Source organism: Typopeltis vanoorti, chromosome 15, assembly GCF_054136105.1.
Source record: "Typopeltis vanoorti isolate ZY-2024b chromosome 15, IOZ_Tvanoo_1.0, whole genome shotgun sequence".
In the NCBI taxonomy this organism is placed as follows: Eukaryota; Metazoa; Arthropoda; class Arachnida; order Uropygi; family Thelyphonidae; genus Typopeltis; species Typopeltis vanoorti.
In genome coordinates this window covers 76,515,879-76,529,598 of record NC_143563.1, presented here as the reverse complement: position 1 = coordinate 76,529,598, position 13,720 = coordinate 76,515,879, and the positions used below count along the sequence as shown (strand labels likewise).

The following is a 13,720-nucleotide window of genomic DNA, read 5'->3' as shown; positions in this document are numbered from 1 at the left end:
CATGTTCACCTACTTGAAATTTAAATTCAGCAATAAACAAAACAAAGGAAACAAATTAATTTACTAATCCTCTAAGATCAAACAACTATAGCTTTTTACTACAATGAGTAAATAACAAACAAATGAAACACATTCCTTTAGTAATCCTCTCTAGGATTAAAAAAGAATTATCTCACTCTGGCTCAAATTAACACTCATTATAAATTAAGGAACATATCCTACCTCTGTATCTTGAGTACAAAGCATCTTCAGGAAATATTTACCTCAGTCCAGAAAGTTAAACATGATGATGATAACATACATGAAACTGTTTGCCCTGCCCTACAGTCTAACACAATCTTCGTTACATATATTCAGTTCCTATTCTTAATTGAATAACAGTTCTCTTTTGTTCCTTGCAATAGTGTGGGCATTACAGAATGCTGAAGAAAACTTTTTAGAAGAAACACAACTTTCTACTTGAGATAAAATATTTTGTCTTCATTCTGTTTATTTACAGGAACAAATACAGGGTTATAATAAATGATCAGTAGATATTCCTCCTGTCGAACCCTTGCTTTATCCAAATTCGAGCTACTATTATTCCTTACAACAAAGACTATTCAAGGTCTTCTGGTGGTCATATTGTCATACACCATTTGAAAGAAATCAGTACTTTCAGATAAATTCATTGGTTTCCGAATATGTTCACATAACCCTTTCTGTCAAAAATCGCTGCTACCTTGTAATTACCATGTCACATCACCATGAATTTCTTCCTCTCTGTACTTGTGTTAATTCTCTTTTGCACATGTGCAATGTGCACGGCAGCTTCAAACTTACTACTTTGCTAAAAGTACATTACTTAACACTGCTGAAATTTGCAATTCATCACAAACATAAACCAAAGTTATTAATTTTAACAACAAAAACATTTTACAAAATTAATTACATAACTTTTTATTCTCTTTATGGAGAGAAAGATGTGAATTTAATGTTACAATTAAATTCCACAGAGTATTAAAGGAACTATTACATTATTGTAAATGAAGGGGTGAGAAAGAAATATGCATTTGATTAAACTTCTTTCTTTCCAATTATTTTTTTTATTAAGACTGCATAATAAATAATTTAGCTAATTAAAAAAAAAAAATGTGTATCTGAATGAAACTCGTCAGATACTCCACGCCCTCATTAGTTCACCATAAATGTTCTTTGTTTATAGTGCCACTACATCAGTTTATCATCTCAAATGTTTCTTCAGTTTAGGAAAAAAATTGATGGAGTTAAGCAGAGGCTGTGTAGCGAGTTTGGTATGATTTGAATTACAGCCAGTCAGTGAGACCAATATGTTACACCTGTTAATAAGGCGACTTCTCTGACTGTCACCTTTATTACCCCAGAAACCTGACAAGGTTTCTGGGATGATAAATGTGAGTTTCTGGGAGTATTAAACCACTACTGCTTCTGTATTACACTGGTTAACTTACCTACACTTAAAGTCCTTATAATGGTTTCTTGTGTACTAGAATGAATTCAAACACAGGTGTTTTCAACCAAAGGACAAATATTGTTATCCTCAGAAATACAGTATGGACATTATATAGTCAGTCACCCAAGACAGTGAATTATTATTGTTATTAGATACCTGGGGTGCAAAGTCCAACTCTACCTCCCCGTGGTGCACACTGGGATGTTGGGAATCCTAACCACTATCGGACCTGGACCCAACATCACTAACAGAGCTCTGGCAAACACTTCAGAACACTGGTCAGGAGAAGTGTATATGTGACCACAGCAAAGATGCCCTCAACAACAGAAACAGCCCCACACTCACCTTTCTACAGCAGCGGTAAGGCACCGAGTGTGGTCAGGGGTGCTAAGAATCTCACAGATGAAAACAGGCCGCCTCTTAAATCTATGAAAATGGCAGTCAGTACCCTCAATACTCGAACTTTGACAAGAGACTACAGAATAGATTTATTAATCAAAGAACTAACTAATATCAACTTGGATATCCTGCTAGTGAATGAAACAAAAAGATTGAAAGAACTGACAGCAAGATGGTACAATGGCTCACAGATACTCCTCGGAGCATCCTCAAACAATGGCAAACGAGGCAGAGTGGGTTTCATTGTTAAATCTAAGCTCACCAAGTCGATCCTTTCTTGTAACATCATATCTGAAAGAATAGGTGTACTCGTAATTGGAATAGAGAACAATATAACAATAAAATTAATATCCTGCTATGCTCCAACATCTGTAGCTGATAATCAAGAAATAGAAAATTTTTACATGAATCTTGAACATTCATTAAATTATAAGTCAACATACACATTCGTTAGTGGTGACTTTAATGCCAAAATAGGAAGTGGAAAAGATGAAAAGTTTATAGGACCACATGGCCTAGGAGAAAGAAATAGAAGAGGAGAGAGATTAGCTGAATTTGCTGCAGCTGAACAACTCTTTATCATGAACACTTTTTTCAACAAGAAGATGGACTTGGCAATCACCGAATGGAGAGACAAAAAATGAAATTGACTACATTTTAACAGACTGTAAAAGACTGGTACAATAGGCAAAACATACTTCAACATAGATTCTGACCACAGATTCCTCAGAGCCATTATAAGAATAGACCACAAAAAAGAACAACATATCAGGGCGACATCAAACCATAAAAGACAATCCAAACAAATAGACTACCACAAGTTCAGGAAGTACATAGAGACCGAATGGACTATTAAAAACTGTTACATAAATGATGACTATATTGACTTTATTAATAAATTCAACAAGTGCAAGAAAAAATCAGAAATTCCTGTGAAACAAAAAAAAAAGAGAATGACTCTCACCTCAAACTCTAGAACTACTGAAAAAGAGAGAAGAACTGAAGAAATCTGAAGAAAATTTTCTAGAATACAAAATTATCTCTAAATTACTAAGGAAAAGAATTCCTGAAGACTACAAAGCTTTCAGGATACAAAATTAAGAGAAGCAGTGTAGGCAAAAAAAAACAGCCTGAAAAAAATAGAGAAAGACTTAAATTTTAAACAGTCAATTCCATCTGCTTTACAGGATCAAAATGGAGAAAAACATACTAATAGAAAAAGGATAGAAGAAATTGTGCAGAATTTTTATAATGATCTCTATGCAACTAAGTGCCAAGTTTCAGAACCTATCATTCCAAAACCAAGCAATATACCAGATCTACTTCTAGAAGAAATAGAACATGCCCTTAAGAAAATGAGTCAAGGAAAAGCCTCAGGACTTGATCATGTTAAGGCTGAAGAAATCCAAACAAGGTGGACCAATTAATTTCAAAGCCTTGGCTGCCAGATTCAAAGGAATCTGGCAGCCAAGACTTTGAAAGATTCCAGAGGAATGGAAAACCTCAAAAACCATACGTCTATTCAAAAAAGGGAACAAGGTAGACATAAAAAAACTATCATCCAATCTGTCTACTCTCTCACATATGTAAGATCATGAACAGAGTAATACTGAACAGAAACCAAAACACTCTAGAAGACAACTCCAGCAGAGAGCAGGCAGGATTCAGAAGAGGCTTTTCCACAATAGATCATATCCAGGTCATTTCACAACTAACAGAAAAATGCAGAGAATACCGAATCCCTCTGTTTCCTCTTTATTGATTTTAAAAAAAGCATTTGATACCATAGAACACAATGCAGTCATCAGTGCCTTACTGGAAATAAATGTGGATCCTACTTATATCTGCATGATAAAAGAAATTAACAAAAATCATACCACAAAAATAACCCTATTTGATCAACTTATAAATATAGGTATAAAGAGAGGGGTCTGCCAAGGCGATGTGATCTCCCCAAATCTATTTACCAGCACTTTAGAATACATTCTGAAAAAAATAGACCTGAATGATGGTGAATGATGGCATAGATGGTGAAAAGCTACAAAATCTTATTTTTGGCGATGGTCTAGTACTGATATCCCACAACCCAAAAGACCTAGAAGAAATGCGTGAAAAAGTATACACAAACAGCAGTAAGATAGGCTTAGAAATGAATCTAGAAAAAACAAAATGGATCAAAAACATCTACACAAGTGACAGTCACCTATGTATTGATAACATCCCTATAGAACAAGTTGACTCATACAAGTACTTAGGACAAACAATAAAAATGAATAACGATTTATCAGAAGAACTAGCAAAAAGAAAGAAAGCTGCATGGCTATCATTCAACAGACTAAAAGAAAACTGATCCAAATCTTGACATCTCTCCGAAGACAAAACTATTTAATAGTGATATTCTACCATCGATCACATATGGATCAGAAACATGGAACACGACAAGAAAAGAAGAAGAGACTCTCAGAATAACTCAGCATGCAATAGAACGCAGGATTTGTAACATCAGCAGAATGGAACATGTTAGAAACACGGAACTAAGAAAGAGATCAGGCATAAAAGATGTGGTAACTGCTGTATATGAAAGCAAGATGAGATGGGCAGGTCACATAGCCAGACTCAGGGATAACAGATGGACATATAGAATACTCAACTGGCAACCAAGAATAAAGAGAAAACCAGGAAGACTACCTACAAGATGGAAAGATCCACTAGTGAAATCTATGGGTATAATATGGAAGAGAGAGGCTCAAGATCGAGATCATTGGAGGCATCTTTGTGACCTGCACTCATGGAAAAATCCTGAGTGAAACATGGGTCCATCAAGGGAGACAGTATATCACCCCCAAACACACCAGCTGTCTTACCTTTTCTTGAATTTATTCACACTGTCTGCACACATTTCCAATGGCAAACCATTCCAATCACACACACACACACACACACACACTGTTCTCTGAGAGAGAGAAATATGGCTTTTATCCTTTCCTTGACTGCATTCATTCTCAGTTTCCTCTTCCTGTCTTCCATAAAATGAAAAATTTCATCTACTGATATCATTTAGGACTCTTTCAGAAATTTGTAAGTCTGTCATATTGCCCCTCTTTCTCCTGTTTGCTAGTGTTTGTAGTCCACATGCTATCTCATAATCTACATTTCAGTCTTAAAATTTTTTTACTACTCTCCTTTGTACCCTCATGACTATCTTGGGAACCAGGAAATCAGTAATCCATGTGTCATATTGAAGCCTTGTAAAGAGAGACAATGGAATAACTTCCTTATCCTTACATGTCAATGTTTGTTTCAGCATTGCAGTTATATTCTGAATTGTATTTACAATCCTTGCTACATGGCCTCTGAGCTTCAACTACCCATGTACTAAATCTCTAAGATCCCTAGTCTGGTTAGTTTCTTCTAGCTTAATCCCACTGATATAATATGCCATTGGATATCACATAACAACAAAATGCATAAATTTACGTTTACTAACATTGAGCTGATAACCATTTTCATATGCTCACAGTTCCAGCCTATTCAAATCATTCTGCATGTCAGTCACATTCCATGATTACCCTATCTATCTTTGCATCATCAAACAACTGCGTCCCCTGTTACATCCTTCCCAGTATTATTATTATAATAATGTTGAATAACTCCCCACACACACACACACCAAAAAAAAACAAAAAAACACCACCACTGTTTGATATCTGTCAGTGAGCCTGACAGATATGCCTGATTGAGTTTTCTCCTCAGTTGATCAAAATTTCCTGCATTGTAGTTCAACATACAACCTGAATAGAACATCTATATACTTAGCCACCTCCCAGGTCTGTATACCATAATCACTATCACCAACTGGAGGCAGAAGAACACTAACATCTTTAACTAAAACTCCCTCGGACACTATAATCACATCTGTCATTTGACTTCCAGTTCCTTATACAACATGGTGCTTGAGAAAGTTTTCTTTGCAACAACTGAATAAATTTGGCATCATTCTTCTCATTAGATTTCACCACTACTAAATTGACAATAGGATAATTAAATTTGCCATGATGGGTGCTCATTTAGCACTCATCAGGTTGATTTGGCTATGCATTTCATCATCACCAGCAACTGATATTTTGGACAATCTGGAAGATCTGCCTCTGCCTGTCACAAGGAATGTAAAATATACATCATGAATTAGAACAATCTGGCTTTGTGGCACATGGCCCTCTACTAAACACCGGGTCTTGTGGAATAAATTTTACATAAAAGTAGATCCTTTAAGGAAAGGCTATATAAAGAAAACTGTGATACATATATCATTCCAACTTGAAGTCTGATGGACTATCTATATCTTCCTTATGGAAATTAGTACTTCCTCAGCCTCTTAATTAACCTTTCCTAGTTTGTTTTTTTAACTCTGGTTATTTATTAACTTATGCCAGGATCTGGCTTGGTGTAATAATTGAGCTCCTTTCCAGTTTGAGATAGGTTACAGGGACTGGTCAGAGAAAAACAAGGTTTGTCATGACTGAGTTAAAGAATGCCCTTCCTATTCTTCATAATTTTCAGTAAGTGGTGTGTGTATGAATTAGGAATCAATCTGGTAAATATTTACTTGTGATAGTGGAGGAAATGAGACCTTTCAAGAGTTAGGGAAGTTTCTGAGTTTAGTTGTTAGTTTGGAGGCTTAAAGGTTGTTGCAATATAAGTTTTGTATTTGGCATGTCTTAAATTTTTTCTAGACTTAAAAGAAAAAAAAAACCTAAACAAGTTAACCAGAAACATTTGATTATTGCTTCCAATTACATCTGCTGTGGTAAATAAATATTTTTTACTATTAAGTGCCAAGGCCAGTCAGTAAACTTGATTGTTCTATCACATTGAAAAAGCATTTTACTGAAGACAATTAGGCCATAAAGTGTTGACCTCAAAAATAAATAAAAATAATAATAACAACATGCCAATTATTGGAATCCCACTTATCAACCTGAATAACAAGAGAATTCTTTCAGTTAAGTCAGTGAAAACCTACCAGGTAAGGAGATTTTTATAATCATATCCTACAAAGGCAATACTATAAACTGTTTAGTTGTGATTTTGCTTAGTTGCATAATAATTTTGAATAATTGCAATCATTTTTAAAAATTACTTAAAGAATCTTCTGAGATGATCTGTGCTTTAGAATGTTAACAGAGATGGAAGTATAATCATAAATAATTTGTCACTAGTGATCGTAAAATACTACAACAATAAAAATACAGTAAGCAAGGCACGTTTTCACATGTGCAACACCTAAAGTATGTTGTCATAAATTTAAAGCTAAAAACCTTTTTTGAAGCAACAAAGAAGCATATTCTGAATTACTATTGTGAACTTTAATTTCTTGAGTACTGTTTCTTACATTTTATTTTATTTTTATGTAAATCCATGCAAAAGGCTTTTAGCCTTAGTACTATGGGAGGGATAAGTGTTAGATGCTCTAGAAAGTGAACTTAGAACTTTTTTTTCCAGCCATTTCAGGCCATTATTAAGTAGGATCCACCACCATCTTGCACCAGACAATTAAATTCATATACCACCTAAAGACACAAAACATCCATGCTGGGATTCAAACCAAGCCTATTAGAGAGCAGATACATTAACCATTAATTTGTATTTTTTTTATCATGATGGAATCAACTGTAATAACTAATGAATCATTCATAGAAATCATAGTGATTATTAAGTCTGTGAACCTAATCTGTGATATGTTTATCAACATTTTACTATTAGGAACGTTACACTGTAAATTAACATTTAAAAGTAGAAAAAAATGGAGAAAAAAAAAAAAATTTAGAAAATGATTAACAGCATTTGGTTGGTTATTTAAATTTATACCAGAGTAACTAAAGCTATGGAAATAATGTCTGTCTGTTATGTCTTTCATATGCCTGTGTTCTCTGGCTTGTTTGGATGTTATGTAGAATGAAAAAGCCAAGATGCTGAAAAAGAAAATCCTGCTACTTTCCTACGAGACCAGCCTATTCACATATACTTAAAAGCTATTATGAAGGTTTCTCTCATACTATAATGGCAAGTGAACCCAAGGGCATGGTCACACCCACCCTTTGGGTTCACTGTGATATCAGTATTGTTATAGCCAGGAGAATAGTACAGTCAAACAAATAAATTTGATAGAATGAAAAAAGAAATTCTTAGCCAGAGAAGATCAAATGAGAATCCAGAATAGACACTCTGTAGTATAGGATATCAGAATGAATAAATATGTGCATGCCACCTTTTCAGATAATTAAAGAATATGTAAGTGGGAAAAATGAGATGATTTTTTTCTGATCGTTTCAGCTAATTTAAAGTTAAGTGGAAGAGATGGTATATGTAGATGGATTCTCTGATAAACTATATATATTATCCCAATTCCTTTCTTCTTCAGCACATCTGGTGGAAAGATTATTCATCAGCCGACTTGGAATCCTCCTAAAACAGTAATGTGAGGTTCATTTTGGTAGGCTACTAGTAGTAGCCAGTTCTGCAGACTCCTGAAGACAAGCATATTACATAGTTGACAAAAATGATTGGGGAGGAAGAAGAAGAAAAACAAAACTTGGTTCTGACAACATAGTTTTGACTAATTTAAGCAGCCTTTGTGATTATGCTAATTTTGAAATTCATCTTCTACTTAGTGGTATGTAATACAGCAGAGGTATGCAGTATTGCAGGCCTTTACTACAAGGTATGTTGTACCACATCTGTACCCCTGCTTACTAATTAGACTTGGTTGAAGATGCACCCAGATCAAGATTGTCTGATTGTTTCCGTCAGTATTGCAGACCTTCAATCAAAATTTGCCCACTTTCATACCATAAGATGTTTATTCTTCTTTGTTTCTTTCAAGAAAAAGAATATCTATGGTTAATTTTGTCAGGTCTGGTATTGTCACTCTTTTCATCATCATCAAATTCCTGCCATGTACCCTCAAGGGGTATACAGGATATGATAGTACTACATGAAAAAAATTACATCATTATTAATTTCCTATCTACAATATTCCTCCAAATCAGTCTGTTACTTGTCAAGACTCCAACATTATCAGATCTTATATTTCTGTCGTCTAAGGCACTTTGTACCATATCAATCCACCTATATCTTGGTCTTTCTCTGGGTCATTTTGCTGCCAACCTGGCAGAGAACACTTGTTTTGCTAATCTTTCCTCGCCCATTCTGTTTAAGTGACCATACCACCTGAGATTAGCTCTGCTAACCCATTCCTGGATGCTGACAATGTCAAGTTCTTTCCTAATATCCTCGTTTTTAATATGATATTGCCATTGATGCCATCTGTTCACACCTATAATCTTTCTCAGGACTCTCATATCTGTGGTCTCTAGTCTATGGTCAAGTGTTTTACTTCTGACCCAGCTCTCAGATCCATAAGTTAAAACTGGTTTGAACACCGTCTTGTATACAGCTAATTTAGTGTTCCGACTAATTTCTCTCGTATTCCATATGAATTTATTCAATTGACTTCCCACCATACCAGCTTTGCTGATTCTGTTGTCTATTTCTATATTTAATTTACCATCTTCAGTAAAAATCGTGCCTAAATAGCTGAAATGTTTTACTTGTTCCACAGGTTCTCCATTCACAACACAGTTGACATTTTCAATGATTCTGCCTATTTTCATTGTCTTTGTTTTTTTATTGCTGACCTTCATACCATATCTATTACAACAGCTATTCAATTTAGTCAGAGAATGTTGCAGACTTGTAGCAGATTTATTTAGAAGTATAACATCATCCGCATAAAGCAAAGAGCTGACATTAACATCTCCAATTTTGATATCATGTTTAATACCACTTTCCTTCATAATGTGATCCATATAGATAATGAATAACAGAGGGGATAATGTACATCCTTGTCTCACACCAGATTTAACATTAAACCATCTTCCTGTACTTCCTTCAATTCTAACTGCTGACTTACAACTCAAATAAAGACTAAGTATTGCTTGATATAATGCCCCATTGACACCATATAACTGCAGCGTATTGAATAGCTTCTCTCTTGGCACCTTGTCATATGCCTTTTCCAGATCGACCAAGCTTAAATACAGATCTTAATTATATTCCCATGCTTTCTCAAATAATTGTCGTAAAGTGAAAATCTGATCCTGAGAGCCTCTATTTGGCCTGAATCCAGCTTGTTCTTCACCAAGCTTTTATTCTACAATTCTTCTCACCCATTTCTCAAGTATACTTGCATAGATCTTGCGAGGAACACTCAGTAGGGAAATACCTCTGTAATTCTCACATGCAGTTTTATTTCCCTTTTTATATATGGGGTACTATGAGAGCTCTACTCCAATCATCGGGAATTCGTCCCTCTGTCCAGGCTTTCTGAACTATGCAGTGCAGCCACTGTAAGACTCTTATACCACCATACTTCAGCATTTCTGGTCGAATATCATCTACTCCTGCTGCCTTTCCACATTTCAAGCCTTTGATGGCTTTTTCTACTTCAAGTATGGATATGTATTACTGACTGCATGCCTGGTCAGTGTTTTTTACCACTGTGCTGTCATCACTGCTTGTTTCATTTAGCAGTTTTTCAAAGTAATTACTCCATACTTCAAGGATATCTTTTTCTCCCGTTTTCATGTCACCTTTATCATCTCTAATTCCTTTTACAGCACACTTTCTTCCATTCTTAAGCTTCTTCAACAACCTCCAGAATATTTTGCCACCTTCTTGATATTTATTTTCTATATTCTTGCCAAAGTCCTCCCATGACTTTTGTTTAGCTAGTTTTACACAGTGTTTAGTTTTCTTACATTTGTCTCTGTATTCTCTAAGAGCACAAGCTGACTTATTTGGCATTAACTTTTGATATGCTTTCTTCTTTTCCTTCACTGCCTCTTTAACTTCCTGTGTCCACCATGGAGTTCTAATTTTTGTATCCTAGCAGACAACTTCACCACATGCCTCTCTAGCTGAATCAATCAGGATTTCCTTCAAGGCTTTCCACTGAATCTCCAAGCTTTGGTTCCTGTTCTCAAACTCTTTCATTTTTCCTTCAATAATCTTTATGTATTTTAGTCTACAGTCTGAGAGCTGCTCAACTTTTATTTGCTTTAAAACTTTCTTACATGTTATTCTTTTCAATATGAAATTCAATTTTATCCTGCTCAAGACTAAATAGTGATCACTTTCAATTTCAAATCCTCTGTACACTCTGGTGTCCTGCACCAGGGAGAAAACATCACTATCAACAATAACATAGTCAATGAGACTTTTCTTATTACTAGCCTCTTCTCTCCATGTGAATTTGTGCACATTTTTATGTTGGAACATGGTGTTAGTAATAACCAGTCCATGTCCTGAGCAGAAATCCAACAGATATTTGCCATTATTATTAGCTTTGCTCTTTTCTCCAAATGTTCCCAAAATATTTTTGTATGTCTCACAATCATTTCCTACTCTGCTATTTAGATCCCCAACAAGGACCAACTTTTTCTTTTTCATTGTGTCAGTTGCTTTCTCTAAAGCCTCATAAAATTCCTCCACTTGTAACTTAGTGGAACCTTCTGTGGGACCATAGGTACAAATAAGTCTCATTGTCTAGTTCCCCATTCTAATATTTGCCCACATCACTCTACTTGAGACTGCCTGCCATTCAAGAAGATTAGCTTCGTATTTAGTGTTGAATACTATGGCTACTCCTTCATTTCCTTGTCATTGCCTGAATATAACATTTTTGTATTTATTACTCAGAAAGATCTCACCAATTTTTGTCTTTTTTGTTTCAGTCATCCCTATTATGTCGATCTGGTACTTATCTAATTCCTCAGCTAGCTCCATTTCTTTGCCATTCAGGCCTCTTACGTTGATAGTACCGATCTTTAACTCTGGTGATGTTGAGTTGGGGTTTATTTTCAGATTTGTTCCAGTAGCTGACTTTTCGCTGTTCGCCCTGGTTCCCTGGCGAAAACAACGGGGGCCTTGTTTAACCGGGCGACGCCCCAGCCGGCATTAAATTTTGTCATGTTGTACCATCATTCTATATTTTGGTTTAACCAATAAGAATACAATTTGGTCGGCTAAATCCCAAATTGCCAGCCCATCCTCGTCCATTCAGTATCCAAGTAAATACCCAACAGGATGCACCACGAGAAGGTGAGGATTGGACATTAGGTCAGAAGCCCTGGTCGGTTCTCCGCATTCCTTTAAAGGCCATGTGGAGGTCTCCTCTCAGTTATACAGCTTTGACCCTTAAGCACCCCTGTCACTCTTTTCCCTTCAAAAAATAGTGTTCATATTTTTGAAATTGCCTTTTTAAAAAATGAAAATTTGCTATGGTTATTTATACATTTTATATATTTTTTAAAATTTCAGGGTTGGCTACCTCAGTATCTCATTGACCAAACTTTGGCTACTGTTATGTTTGAACAAATGCAAGCTGTGAGAAGGTTAGCAAGAACTTTCCAAGAAAGTGGAGAATCGTCACAGAAATCATAATGTTTATCTTCATTAAGACATCTACAACTGTTAAACATCTATCATCTCCTACAAAAGAACTTCACCAAAAATTTGTTACAGATTTCTACCATTTATGATAATAAATTAGTAATAGTATAAATTTATTGATTTTGATATAATATAAAACACATATGACAATATGATAAATAAGTTCATAACATATATATTTATAATTGAAATCAATCTATATTTTCATAGCATTTTTTGTTGCAAATGAATGCCCCATTTCAAGTATATATTAAACATAGAAACTTAGATATATTTTTAATGAAACTGCCATTGTCATTAATTTTAATTTCTAATGGTTGACAATAATGCTTATGTTCTCTTGTATGTTCTGATTTTTATCTCAGTTCATTGAGATTAGCCTATTCATTTTCCTTTTCTGCTGTGTATTTTGTTTCTGATGTTAAGGAGTTTGTTGTAAAATTTGATGTTTTCTATAATTGATCCATTAATGTTAGTACAGATCATATATATATATATATTCTGCATTTGCTTTCCAATATGATCATTGCAAACTTATAAATATATTAATCCTCACCAAGTATGCAGGGATTTTTAGTTGTTATTATTATTATGTGATATGTTATATTTTAATAATAATTCAAGCTTGTTTTTAACTTTTTTCTAGCAGGATTTTCATAGAATGTGGATAATAAACTTATTTCAATCATGTTTTATTTAAAAATTTATTTTCTTTAAATTTAAATTTGGTAAAAAGTAAATAGTAAATTTGTGCCAGATATAATATAATGAATCCGAATTTTATATTTTCAGTTAATTTATTCAAAGAACAAACAAAAACTGTTAGTACTTATGTTTCACCTTAATATTATTATTCATTATAATAATTTAAGCACATGAAATGAAGTTGATGGTAAGATTCTTTTTTAAGTTCACTTACTGATTTAGTTTTAATTCTGCTTTAAAGTTGAAACAATAAGTAGTCATCTCGAGATATTATTTTTATCTAAATGGAAAATCAAATACTAGTGAAAATTCATACTTTAAACAATAAGTGTGAATTTCCACATGTACTTTGCAATGTACACAGTTCACTCCTCATGGATTAATCTTACTGCAGTATTAGTTTACTGTGATGTAACTTCCAACATTGCAACAAACAAAAGATGAAATGCTTGTATTTCTAAACGAAAGGAGATTTTGACGTTGAAATGGAGATCAAGAAAGAAAGGATCATAATGGTGTTAGCCCCAAGAACAGTTTAACATAAGGTAAGGTAAAAAAATGGGAAGAGTTATTTGTTGGTTGTTGTTAGAGCACCAGATTGTAAATAATATCTTTCAGTTTCAAGAAATGGTA

General features: G+C 34.4%; 1 protein-coding gene across 2 annotated transcripts in view; it reads left to right on the top strand.

The window, feature by feature from the left end:
• Positions 1–13,171, top strand: part of LOC150098908 (stAR-related lipid transfer protein 3-like) — a 201,737-nt gene extending 188,566 nt beyond the window's left edge. For both annotated transcript variants that reach the window (XM_090405028.1, XM_090405027.1), the window contains one exon: positions 12,251–13,171. In XM_090405028.1, the coding sequence (XP_090261154.1) occupies positions 12,251–12,320 (70 nt within the window). In that variant the 3' untranslated portion in view covers positions 12,321–13,171. The remainder of the gene's footprint in view (positions 1–12,250) is intronic.
• The last annotated feature ends 549 nt before the right edge of the window (positions 13,172–13,720 follow it).